Raw genomic sequence first — 14,458 nt, 5'->3', positions numbered from 1 at the left:
TATTGGAAATTAGCGTCGCCAGCTGACAATTACCGACATTGGTATAAATGGGTGTGATGGTCAATCAAAGTCCTAACTGTTAATCCCTCAGAAAACATTTTTCTTCTGTGAATGAAATAAACTGAGTGAATTTCACTTGTGTTGTTCTTATTAATCCCTTGTAAAGATCTTCCGAACTATACTTTTGTAACCTTTATATAAGTGTAACTATTATGTAGATATACCGTAGTTTGCAGTAACTGTTGTTCTTTGGGCAATTGTTGTTGGACTTATATTTTTTCAATTCGCATGTTATTATATCCTACAATGTATTCATTAAATGCAAAATTATTTTACAACAGTTACCGGTAATTTTGTTTATTGTTTTTATATGCCATCATTCTCACAACGCTCAATCATGCGAAGAATTACCCCCTCTTTGGCATCAAAAACGCAGAAATTTCTCTTCCTTTTATGTGAAAACGCAGAAATTAAACACGCAGAAATTTGTTTCACAATTTTCTGGGCCAAAACACAGAATATTTTGACCGCAAAAATAACCCGCTATATGGTAGGTGCTTACCTATTTACCGGGTAACGAAAAGCGATTTTCTCTGTCAAAAAAACTTTTATTTCAGAAAGCAACATAACTTATTTTTACCTGAAGTGGATGGTGCTCTTGCCCTTGAACTTGCAGGCTTACTAAGCAATCCAGTACCAGATGTCTCTGAAATGATAATATTTTAAGTGGATATCACAATGTAATGCTTTTCAATAATAGAACAATTTTTCTTCAAAATGTTCAAATGCCTTGTTGGTTATAAATATCAAATAAATTCTAGAACACAATCATGTAGTGTGTGTTTTTCTTTAACCAAATAAACTTAGTTGAAACTCGGTATCTCAAATTCCAAAGGATCAAGCATTTTCTTTGAGATAACGGAACTTTGACTTTAAATGATATTTTGCACGTGTGTTTTCGGGATGGGACTTGAAAGTCTTTGAGACTGGTGGAATTTTAGGATAAGCGAGATTGAGATATCGAGATTCAACAGTTTTTACCATAGAGCTCTACACTGTATTTTAAGATTACATGTACTGTCTTACTCTCAACAACAATCATTACCAAAGATTTGACTCAAGTTTCATGTAAATCCCTTTTAGTAGGAGATACAGAGCGGACACAGAATTGAAGGCTCAAACCTTTGACCTTGAGTGGTGACCTTGACCTTGAGTTGACATGCCTGATTCATAGGTTCTGCACATTGTCTTGAAGAGGTGATCATTTGACCAAAGTTTCATGATAATCATTCAAGTGGTTTAAGAGATACAGAGCGGACACGAAATGGAAGGCTCAAACCTTTGACCTCAAGTTGTGACCTTGACCTTGAGTCCCACATGGCTGACTCATGGGTTCTGCACATCATCTTGATCAGGTGATCAATTGACCCATGTTTCATGAAAATCCTTCATGGGGTTTAGGATATACAGAGCTCACGGACGGAGCTGGACGGACGGAAGGACGGACAGACTGGCGAAGACCATTCCTATAAACCCACACCACTTGTGGTGGGGGATTAAACAAGAGCTGTCAGTGGACAGCGCGCTCGACTATTCTCAGTGATTGATAGTATAATATAAGCTATGAGTAAAACTTTAACATTACAACAAGCATATTCTAAGTCAAAAAGTGGCCATAATTCAGTCAAAATGCTTGATAGAGTTGCCTCCTCCTTTTTACAGACTGAGGTCATGATGATAAACAAGTATGCAAAATATCAAAGCAATATCTCAACGGACTTTGAAAATATTTGGGGTGGTACGCAAACTTTTAACATTTATGTGACGCTCAGGCTCACGCTCATGCCAATGCCGGGGTGAGTAGGATAGCTCTCCTATTCTTCGAAAAATCGAGCTAAAAATTGTTATCCCTTTACTGGGACTTTACTTCATGTGTTGCAGTCACTAAATTTGTATCCACAAAAAAAGAAAAAGAGAAAAAATAGTTCAAGCAGTGCACTTAAACAGTCAGTCTGTACTTTTCCATGTTTGATGGGTGGTATCTCAGACATGTACTCGATTACATACCTCCTTTCTGGAAAGGTTTACCAAATAGTCCTTTTGTTGACGATCTATTTCCTCCTAGCCCTGAATGATGTTGCAACTATAAAACAACAACAATGACATCAGCATGAAAAATAGACAATGAAAACAGTGTTGAATAGACATACATTTTGCACTGTAGTGCCTTTTAACTTGAACTCCTTAACACACTATGATTTTATCCTGTCTATTAACCCTTAGCCTGCTAAATTTCCTAAATGGACTGGTCCATCATTCAATTTGGGCAATACCATTTATTATTTGAAGGGGTGTTCACTGAAAATTTACTGAATAGCGAACAGTGCAGACCATGATCAGACTGCACGGATGTGCAGGCTGATCTTGGTCTGCACTGGTCGCATAGGGCTGAAATATTCGCCGCCAGCAGGCTAAAGGTTAATAATACTGGATGTGCTTGCACCAGGGCTTTTTAACATTATATAACAGAAGCTGATATTTGGCCGCTTCCTGATTCCAAAAACAATGTAAAGCACTGAATTTCCCCAAAAAGTAAAATGTTTCCCAAATTCACTGAAATGTTCAGCTAGGATTGTAAAATTACTACATCAATGATAAGGCATATTTATTTGCTTTTCAGGTACTTCATATTCCTAAAATATTTTTAAAATAGCTCTGCCTGAATTTTTTTATCGCATGTTTACGATTTTATGCAAGTGACCAAAATTATAAAGGCAACAGGGCTTTTCAATCATCAGGAAATTGGGAAGAGGCCATGACCTTTTAAATCGGAAAATTTATGCGTGATAGTTGTCCATTTTGGGAAATATATATAAAAATCAGCCGGAAGTAAACACTGAAAGACAAATTGAATTTATCTCCTCTGAAACACGGACTAAAATCCAGGCCATGGAACATAACAGATTAGACTGGTAATGGGTCACATGTGGTTCTGTGTGCTGTTTTAATGTGACAAAATATCAATACCAGACAAATGCTTCTTCTAGAAATACTAAAATGTAAACAAAATCTTAACCATCTGTTGGCGTGATTTTGCGAAATCTTACCTTGCATTTTGGGAAACATCTCTGCCACAGTTGGGAAAAAGTAGTATAATTTTGGATTGGGAAATGGCCTAACATAGGCCTCTGTTATAAAAGGATAAAAAGCCCTGGGAAAGTTAACTATTAAAGAAACAGTGGAACTTCTGGTCTTTATGCTCTAATGTAATCTACTGACAGAATGCATGAATGACAAAAGTTATGAAACTGTTGTGCACTGAAATGTTAAAAGTTGCAGAAGACAGGGAAATGTCTCTGCAGAGTGTTAAAGATGACAAGTTATAGCTTTTAAATGCTTCTGAAAGGTGTTTAATGTTTGTTTTCTGTTTCACTGAAACTTGCAAACCTTGTTTTCAATTTTAGCATTATAAACCCTCATAATTTTCCCAATTTTCAAATGTTTGCGCTTATTTTTTCCAAAAATGGACATGCACAGGCACCTTCTTATTTTTCGTAAAGAAAACCCCCTGTATACAGATTTAACACCCAAGTCTTACACTCCTCATGTTTTGTAGTGCTCAAAAACTTGTGCGAGGAATGAAATTGTAATATGTCATAGAGATTTCTTAAGATATGTCAGACAAAATTAACATAAATAAAATTGGAATTACCAGTAAGCTGTTTTATAGGTTTACCTGCATTCATACTGAATGTTTTGCTTCCATGATACAATTAATTCATAGCTAAAATATATTTTAATAAAGGGATTTTTTCTTCTAAATGAATATCTAAATTCAAAGTCTCTATGGTATTATTTATTATCAAAAACTGAATCAAAACATACTGGATTTTCATCTTCATTTTCCTGACTGTACCCAGCAGTATCATCACAACCTGAAAATGATACCAGGCATTCATTTTCACATGTAATCATTTATACATGCTTTTGATGTACACATACATTCATTACTGTAACTGATGCCTTCATTTACACAGACACTGATTCTACACACGCATTCATTTACACGTGTATTCATTTTACACACACATTCATTCCACTGTTGCTAGACAGGATGTCAGTAACTCACAGTGATAACAGTCTGTAACAAGAGGACCATGATGGTCCTGAATCGCTCACCTATCCCCACATGACCCAGTGTTGAACTGAGTACGACGTCGTTATTTCTATTATTTGACATAGTGACCTAGTTTTTGAGCACATGTGACCTAGATATCATCAAGATAAAAAATTTTGACCAATTTTCATGAAGATCCATTGAAAAATATGACCTCTAGAGAGGTCACAAGGTTTTTCTATTATCTGACCTAATGACCTAGTTTTTGAAGGCATGTGACCCACTTCTGAATCTGACCTAGATATCATCAAGGTGAACATTCTCACCAATTTTCATGAAGATCTCATGAAAAATATGGCCTCTAGAGAGGTCACAAGGTTTTTCTATTTTTCGACCTACTGACCTAGTTTTTGACCGCACGTGACCCAGTTTCGAACTTGGCCTAGATATCATCAAGAGGAGCATTCTGATCAATTTTCATGAAGATCAATTGAGAAACATGGCCTCTAGAGACGTCACAAGGTTTTTCTATTTTTCGACCTACTGACCTAGTTTTTGACCACACGTAACCCAGTTTCAAACCTAATCTAGATATCATCAAGGTGAACATTCTCACCAATTTTCATGAAGATCCATTGAGAAATATGGCCTCTAGAGAGGTCACAAGGTTTTTCTATTTTTAGACCTACTGACCTAGTTTTTGACCGCATGTGACCCAGTTTGAACTTCACCTAGATATCATCAAGGTGAACATTCTGACCAATTTTCATGAAGATCCATTGAGAAATATGGTCTCTAAAGAGATCACAAGGTTTTTCTATTTTTAGACCTACTGACCTAGTTTTTGACCCCACATGACCCAGTTTCGAACTTGACCTAGATATCATCAAGGTGAACATTCTGACCAATTTTCATGAAGATCCATTGAGAAATATGGCCTCTAGAGAGGTCACAAGGTTTTTCTATTTTTAGACCTACTGACCTAGTTTTTGACCACACGTAACCCAGTTTCAAACTTGACCTAGATATCATCAAGGTGAACATTCTGACTAATTTTCATGAAGATCCATTGAGAAATATGGCCTCTAGAGAGGTCACAAGGTTTTTCTATTTTTCTACCTACTGACCTAGTTTTTGACCCCAAGTGACCCAGTTTCGAACTTGACCTAGATATCATCAAGGTGAACATTCTGACCAATTTTCATGAAGATCTCATGAAAAATATGGCCTCTAGAGAGGTCACAAGGTTTTTCTATTTTTAGACCTACTGACCTAGTTTTTGACCGCACGTGACCCAGTTTCGAACTTGACCTAGATATCATCAAGATGAACATTCTGACCAACTTTCATAAAGATCCCATGAAAAATGTGACCTCTAGAGTGGTCACAAGCAAAAGTTCACGCACGCACGAACGCACGCACGCACGGACGCCACGCGATCACAAAAGCTCACCTTGTCACTTTGTGACAGGTGAGCTAAAAATTAGAAAGAACATTTTCCTGCAGATGCCGTGCTGGTCTGGATCCATGCTGGTCGCAAAGCCACTATGTTGGTTTTCTCATGGCGTGGCTTATTTGTCTGTATCCATGTAAGATTGAAATATCTTCCTCAAATAAACATCAGACTGATGCAATATTTTCACAAATGGCATAGCCTCGAGTAAAAATGCAAGATATGCTTTTCATGAGTGAAAGATAATTTGATCTTAAATCTAAAACAAACAAATTTACTTTCTATTTAATGTTATGACTAAATTTACCCATTTCACAGTTTCCTATCAGTGAAAAATTTCAAATGTATTTTTCACTCTTACATTTCAATAATTCGCTGAAATACATGTAACAAGCAAATTCGATGAATTGGTATCCCCCGCCGAAAGGGCTTGTGGTGAGGAATGGCCAAAAACTATATCCGGCAAGAAGTTAAGGATGTTACTAAGAAGCAAATAATTTCATTAGTCAAAATCATTTTAACAGAATATGAATGTTTTTTTTGGGAGGGAGGGTGCAGCGGGGGAGACCAGGTGAGGGTACAAAATTTCACATGCTGATTATAAATATTGATGGAAAACTGAAAATGATTTTTTTTTTTTGTGGGGGGGGGGGGGGGGGACCAAAGCAAGGTGGTGACCAGGTGTTGGTACAGAATTCACATGTTTATAATAAATTTTCATGAAAAAGAATGAAAGAAGTTCAATGAAATTCTACCAATTGGTTGGTTTGTTATGTACAAATCTGTAGATTTTTAAACAATTAAAGGGCAATAACTCTAAGGAAAATTGACCAGTTGAAAAAAAAATGACAGGCATCATCAAAGTATGTAGGTTCATATTTATTTCAAGTTATCTTGAAATTCTATCCAGCTTATTACTGAGAAATGGCTTCAGACGTGGATTTTTCATTAAATCAAGGGCAATAACTCTAAGGGAAATTGACCAATTCAAAAAATCCTTGACAGGCATCATCGCAGTATGTTGGTTCATGTTTACTTCAGGTTTCATGAAATTCTACCGGCTAGTTACTGAGAAATGGCTGCTGATGGACGCACGGATGGACGGACAACGCCATTTCAATACCCCCCTCCCGATTTCATCGGCGGGGGATAATAGGAAAGAATTATTTCGGCAACAAGGAATATAATTTACCTTTTGTTATATCTTCTTCTTTCACTGGATTTCTAAACAGTGTCTGACTGAGTGTCTTCCCCTTTCCAAAAAGTCCTGTATCTTTAGCACCACCATGTTCTGGCTTTCTTTTTCCAAACAACCCTTTATGCTCTTCCTCACTAATTTCTGGCTTCCCCTTGCCGAACAACCCTTTACCTTGAGCTCTATCAGTACCTGCAGATAGATTCTCCTGCTGGCTGCTATTTCCTCCAAATATTGTAGATGGAAGAGTTTTGGTCTCCGCACTATTGGCTATGCTCTCTTGTTTCACTTTGCCAAATAGCCCTGTTGGTTTTATATCCTGGTTTCTAGCTGTATTTGTCTGATAACCACCTCCAAATGAAGTAGGTTTAACATCATCTACCTTTTCAACTTTAGCAAAGATAGACCCAGTGCTTGCTGTTGTGGACTTCCCAAACAAACTTGATGTTGCTACACTGCTGCTTGCTGGATCACTAGGCTTCCCAAATAAATTTGATGTAGCTGCATTACTCCCTGCCACAGCTGACTGTTTCCCGAAGAGTCCAGTTGAGGATGAAGTGGCAGATGATGGCTCACTCTTTACAGTTGCTAATCCAGTAAATAGTGAGGGAGCTGCACTTGATGCATTTCCACTACTTTCTCTTCCAAATGGGGTTCCACCTGAAGAAAAAATATTTGACTGCGTTGTGGGCTGTCCAAATGATGAAGATGTCTGCTGGGTAGATTTCTGAAATGAAAATGACTGTCCAGGATTTCCAAATAAACCAGAGCCAGTTGAATGTGAAAGGTTACTACCACCTCCAAATGGTGTTCCTCCAAAAACATTCTGTGTCCCTAATGAGCTGGTTGTAGCTGGCTTACTGAATACTGAACTACCTGTCCCTTCAGAGCTTGGTCCAGATACTGAACCCTGTCCAAACCTTGAGCTTTGTCCAAACACTGAGCTGGCATAAGATGGTGGTGGCATTGCCTTGCTGCCAAATAAACCAGGCTGTGTTCCTACCGTAGTTGCTTGGGCCTGTCCAAACACACTTCCAGAAGTACTAACCGTATCTGTGGAAGGGAAAGCAGAAGTTGTTGTAGTTTGTCCAAATACTGACTGCTGTCCAAACACTGATGGAGCACCAAATGCACCTTGTTGACTGGTAGTACTCCCAAACACAGCTGAATTCTGCTGGCTGGTAAAAGGTGTACCAAATGGATTAGACATAATTCAAAGTTTAATCGATTTTTTTCTTGGTGACTAAAATCATGATATGGACATGACACACATTCCTTACTTCTGTAGTCCTGGTTGACATCCCATGTTAATTGCAATCTATTTCTTATTTCTTCATGAATGTCTGCTTAGTGGTTCATCTGTAAAACAAATTAAAGCAGATTAAATATAAATAAGAGCTGTTTGAAGAACAGCATTTGATTATTAATAACAGAAGTGAAAAAAAACAAAAAAAAAACAGCTATCCAACAAAATTTATAAATTCATGAGTGGCTGGGTATAATGTGAAAGTACTTAGCATGCTGGAGGCAAGTGGTTTTGCCTTTGAAACCAGTGCAGACCAGGATCTGCCTGCATGTCCGTAATTGACACTGTGTCTTACAATATACAATGTTGCTGGCCTGTTTGCCTAGTAACTATTTAGCTGGCATTAAGCCAGTGGTAAACTGAAACTATTCCCAATGCTTGAACATGGTAACTTTATTTTAGACAAGAGGGTCATAATGACCTTTAATCGCTCACCTGAATAATATGAGAAACATCTTAAAAATGGCACACTGATGCTAAAATATTAGAAAGTAGGTCAGTATGTCACATTCATGGTCACCGAAAGTCAGTTTTAAGATCGGTGTGCTAAACTGTACATGTCATCCAAATTTCAAGGCTGTATCTTAAAAGAGGGTCATTGACCCTAAAGCTCTCATCTTTGTACAAGGCTTCAAGTATATTTATGTAACATACTGGTACAAGTACAAAGTTAAGATTTCTTCAATGTTAGGGGCATGGACATTTTTTACCTTAGGGCAATAATTTGGACAATTATGGCAGAGAGTCACACCCTTATATCACATGCCTAATATCAAAGCTCTAGAAAGAACGATTTTTTAAAGTCTGATAGCTGAAATCCTATTTCTAATGAATCAAAAAATTTTGAACAATAGTTGTAGAAGGTCACACAAGGACCATTTGTGTAAAAAAATTTCAAAATTGGCTAAGTTTCCACTATATACAAATAGGGAAAAGTGACCACGACTCCTAGCGGCCATGTTTTTTGAAGAATCAGAATAATTTGAACAATCTTGGTAGGAGGTGACATAAGGACCATTTGTGTGAAATAATTTAAAAATCGGACCATCAGTTTAGAATAAGATGTCAGTAGGTCAAAGTCACAGTCAAGTGACCCCTAATCGCTTGTGGTCATCAGGTAATTATAATTAAACAGTCTAGGAAATATGATCTGATAATTTTTGAAGTATTTATTCCTATATAACTCATATAACAAGTGACCCCCAGGGAGGGCTTCTTTTCACCCCATTGGCATAATTTGGAAATCTTGTTAAAGATCCACGAGGCAATGCTACAAACCAAATATCAAAGGCCTAGGCCTTGAACTTTCAGACAAAAAGATTTTTTTCTCCCTATATTTATAAGTCTATGTTAAATTTGGGACCCCCAGGGCAGGGCCTCTTTTCACCCTAGGGGCATAATTTGAACAATTTTGATAGAGGACCAAAGGGCAATGCAACATACCAAATATCAAAAGTAAGGCCTTGCAGTTTCAGGCAAGAAGATTTTTAAAGTTTTTTCCTATATAAGTCTATGTAAAACTTGAGACCCACTGGGGCAGGGCCTCTTTTCACCCCAGGGTTATAATTTGAACAATTTTGGTAGAAGACCACAAGGCAATGCTGAATATCGAAGGCCTAGGTCTTGTGTTTTAGACAAGAAGATTGTTTTAAGTATTTTCCTACATGTATATGTAAAACTTGTGAACTCCGGGGTGGAGCCTCTTTTCACCCAAGGGCCCAATTTGAACAATCTTCATAGAGGACCATTGGATAATGTCACACGCCAAATATCAAGGCTCTTTGCCTTGCGGTTTTGGACAAGAAGATTTTTAAAGTTTTTCCTTTCGGTTGCCATGGCAACCAGAGTTCTGCATAGAATTCAATTCTTTGAACAATTTTGAAAGGGGGCCACCCAAGGATCAATTCTGTGAAGTTTGGTGTAATTCTGCCCAGTGGTTTTTTCAGAAATTGTTGACGGACACGGACATTGAGCGGTCACAAAAGCTCACCATGAGCTTTTGGCTCAATTGAGCTAAAAATCAGTAAAGCAGTTAAAGTAGTACAAAGATTGTTAAAATTATTCCGATTCGTCAAAAAACACGGCAGCCAGAGGGCATTTTTTTCTTTTCCGTATATGTATATAGTCTTGTGAGAAACTGCTGGCCCGATTTTTAAAATAATTTCACACAAATGGTCCGTGTATATTTCAGACCCAGAAGATACTGTGCGTTGGAATATGATATATCAGATAATCTGACGTAGATCTAGCAAAAAGCAGTAGAAACCACGGAGAAGTTGTGTTTATTTCATCTCTCCTAGATATCTATCTGTATAAATTGCAAAAAGTGCTGATTAATGTACAGCCAACTGATAAATCCACCTGATATCTGGCAAAGTCAAGAACATGCTGATCTGAAACTTTGCAAGGGTCAGGGCTACACTAACAAGTTTCTGACTGAGATTCATAGTGACTAGTTGAAGGTTCTTAGTCTAGACTTTGACCAAACAGCTTTCAAGACACTTGAACTTTGGTATCTTGACAAACTGCCTGATTCTTTTGTACTGGCTGAGAACAAGTAGCCGAACAAATTTTCACATTTTGCCTCATTATTTTTTAAAATCAAAATAATTTGGACAATCTTGGTAGAGGGTCACACATTAACCATTTGTGTAATTGATTTCTTAATGAATAAGTAATGATTTTATATAGTTTTAACTGTTATTTACTTAAGATATCAATATTTACCTGTAAACAAAATATTGTGTGACTACATATCAAAGTATATTTTTCTTTGTCGCCAATAGATTACTGATTTTTCAGTCGATAAAACGAATGGGTTGATATTCTATTTTTAGAAATGATAAAACCATACATGCCATATTTTCAGACGGTCAATAAGGGAGATTTGCCTCAACAGGGCTTTTTTTAAGGGAGATTTGGGTAAAAATAAGGGAGACTTTTATTCGCTCATTTTTACGCGCTAAATAGCTGTTTTCATGAAAAAATAATCAAGTTTTCTATATTTAATTGATCAGGGGAGCCAACAGTTGTGTAAAGAATGCATGATTATTACTTACAGCACTTTAATTAATCCAAGGAAATTCAGAATTTCATGAAAGGTTGAACCAGGAACTTTGCTTTTGCTTTATGTGTTGATGCTTCTGCATCTGGAGAAAGTGATCTCTTTGACATGTTTAAGCATACAATACTCAAAAGATTGCGGACATATCATATCCAAACAGTCTTTTAAGGGCAGTCATTTCTTTTCAGAAATGAAGTTGTTAAAACAAAAATGAAAGTCGTTCTATTGCTGGATTGTCCATATTTAGATTAAAACTACATGTATTTACTATTTAAACTGGAAATTCTTCTCCCATTAATTATTGCAACATGACAATATCACAAAGGAATGGCAGTCAATTCTTTGGGCAGTATGAATTGCAATTTATTTCACTTATCCGAATTCATGTTTGTCCAAAATTCTGTGTAGTTTGACATTAAAACTTGCCAATTTTTGTTAATTCATGGTTGATTTTTTGCATGTTGTGCAAGTATTTAAATTGAGAAGCATGAACTCGGTGTTAGCACTAACCTGTCTCATCTTCTGATGGCTCGATAAATATTGTGGTCAGCCAAAATGAAAGTACACTTTGGCAGGTGGCGGTAAAATGACGTAATTTTAAGACTCAGGTTTACATGTTGTTTTGAAAACTACGGATCAGCGGCTTGATGTTATTGAATCAGTCTAAAATCTCGAATGCACATGTTTACAATTGCCTAGGGGTAAGATTAAATGGTTAGTTGTTTGCAGATGGTGACAGGAAAGATAATTAATGCCTCAGGCGTGTATCTCTCGATAAACAAGCTAGGGATTATAGACAACTATCAAACTTATGTTGAAGAGTATTTCCTGGCTACTCGATATTGAATTTCATGTATTTTCTAAAGGTCTACATTGGGTCCGAGATACAATTTTTCGACAGAGAACTTTTTTTCTGAATTTATTTTTTTACGGGAGGTTTTCATGTCCCGGCGGGAGACCGGGAGATATACTGAAAATACGGGAGAAAAAGGCTCCCGGCGGGAGATATGGCATGTATGTAAAACATTGATCGCCGAAACGTCCATGCTCTTTTGTAAAAAGAGATGTTTTTCTAACGGCCTAAACTTTTGTTAAAACTCAAATTTATAAATATTTCTTTGATGAATGGAAAGCGTGTAAAACAAGCAATTCGTTAATTAATTTTGACTATTATTTCGAAATAAAATGGATTAATTATGAACGCTTAACTTCTGTTTTTTCTAAAAGCTTTAAACATCATACTGTCGCTATGGAAATTAAATGTGATTTAAAACAGTTATTCACTAAAAATATTTGCATGAATACTAAAATATGAAAATTGTAAGTATTTCAAAACTGTTTTCATTTTGAAAATCCAGTGAAAAAGTAACGTTAAAAGTTAAAAATTCCGATCCAATAAAGACATTGTTTTGGAACAGATTTTAATGTGTGATGTCAAGGCGATCTCGCCATTATTAATTTCGGCAAGTGATTTATTCGAGACAATTAAAAGTAAATCTTAAATTTAGTATATATTCACACAAAATTTTGTTTGCAGAGAATTATTGATATCTTCAGTAAATAACAAGTATCATTACTTAATTAATAAGTTATTCATTACGAAATCTATTATCGGACGGCTAGAAAATCCCCTGAGGATTTGCTAGCCATCCGGTAACCGGACGGCTAAAACACAGGCTAGACACTTCCTTGCTAAAAGGCTATACTGTGCCCGTAATGGCAAATGGACCCTAAAACTTAAACACTGACTCACTGACCAAAATTTACTTCATACATCCTGTAAGTTCAGATTTGTAAATAACACGAGAAAACTGTACATATAGCATCAGCATAAGGACTGTACAGGATTCGACATATGATATCCGAAGACTACAACAGTATCGTTCAGCGATACCACTTTTTCCTTGAAAACGAATCATATGATTCGTTACAACCAGTCGGGAAAAGATTTGTGATATCAGGGGCGTCGGAAGTGGGGCCGCAGGGGCCGCGACCGCGGCGCCAATGATTTGCCCAAAAACGATTTTTTGTAAATTCATAAGTTGGAGTCGCAGGTCCGCGGACCCAATATTTTGTATAGTATATTAAATTATGCTTCGCCTTAAACAATACACGCTGTCCAGATTAGTGTGTTACCGTGGTGACGGTGACACGATCGGGGGTGTTAATTGGAGTCATACACACTTGTCCGTGATTTGACTTAATTACGCATGAACAAATCAGCATGTTTTTAATTGGCATGTCTTTAGTCAATATAACGTTTAAGCTATACCTAGCCGCAAAGATCTAAGGTATTAACTTATAAAATTCAGAAAAATAATTATCATGTTTTTATTTAATGAAAGAGGTAAGTGTTAAGATTTATCACACCGCTAAGATGTAAGGAATTAATTACATAAATTGGTTTTACTCAAAAAATGATATTTCAAACAAAAATAAGAAATGAATGTTACATGAATGATTATTGTTCAATACATTAAATACAAAAAAAAAAACTAGAAATGTGTCCATAGGACACAGATGCCCCCACTACATGACATTAGTCAGGGGCCAGAACTCCTACAATACTGAATGAATCCGGATGCGAAACCCCAGGTGCACAACTACACATGCTGACCAACATTCCTGTAAACTTTGGTGATTCTAGGTCAAATACTTTTGGGGCTATGCACGACACAACATTAAAATGACCAATTTTTTACGAAGTCAGGGGCCATAACTCCTACATGATTGGATGAATCCGGACGCGAAACCCCAGGTGCACAACTACACATGCTGACCAACATGCCTGTAAAATTTTGTGACTCTAGGTCATATACTTTTGGAGCTAGGCACGACACAACATTAAAATGACCAATTTTTACAAAGTCAGGGGCCATAACTTCTACATGACTGAATGGATCCAGACGCGAAACCCCAGGTGCACAACTACACATGCTGACCAACATTCTTGTAAAGTTTTGTGACTCTACGTCAAATACTTTCAGAGCTACGCGCGACACAACATTTTCGGAAGGACGGACGGATGGACGGAAGGACGGATGGACAAGAGCAAATCTATATGCCCCCCCCCCAAAGTGGGGGCATAAAAAACATACATGCATTCTTTGTATTGCGTTATACATTATTAATTAAAAGAGTTTATTAAGCTTTATTTTGCTTATAATCATGTAAATAGTAAGAAAATACTGGAGACTTGAGATGCGATTCAGTACCCTTAAATGCATCAGAACTCGCCACTTATGATCCTGTTTTAAAAAAATTTCAGGGGGAGGTCCCCCTTACCCCCCTTACGGGGATGCCCCCTCCCGTACCTACCACCC

At 37.0% G+C, this 14,458-nt stretch overlaps 1 protein-coding gene across 2 annotated transcripts in view; it reads right to left on the bottom strand.

The window, feature by feature from the left end:
- LOC123529902 (germinal-center associated nuclear protein-like) overlaps nt 1-14,458 on the bottom strand; it is a 69,691-nt gene that overhangs the window by 55,016 nt on the left and 217 nt on the right. For both annotated transcript variants that reach the window (XM_045310486.2, XM_045310487.2), the window contains exons 2-5: nt 6,763-8,124; nt 3,886-3,935; nt 2,068-2,143; nt 641-706 (exon numbers count right to left, since the gene is read on the bottom strand). In XM_045310486.2, coding sequence (XP_045166421.2) covers nt 641-706; nt 2,068-2,143; nt 3,886-3,935; nt 6,763-7,975 — 1,405 coding nt within the window. In that variant the 5' untranslated portion in view covers nt 7,976-8,124. The remainder of the gene's footprint in view (nt 1-640; nt 707-2,067; nt 2,144-3,885; nt 3,936-6,762; nt 8,125-14,458) is intronic.

The sequence above is a fragment of the Mercenaria mercenaria genome, chromosome 13 (genome assembly GCF_021730395.1).
Source record: "Mercenaria mercenaria strain notata chromosome 13, MADL_Memer_1, whole genome shotgun sequence".
NCBI classification, from domain to species: domain Eukaryota; kingdom Metazoa; phylum Mollusca; class Bivalvia; order Venerida; family Veneridae; genus Mercenaria; species Mercenaria mercenaria.
Note: the sequence above shows the minus strand (reverse complement) of the source record. Positions and strands in the feature narration are given on the sequence as shown.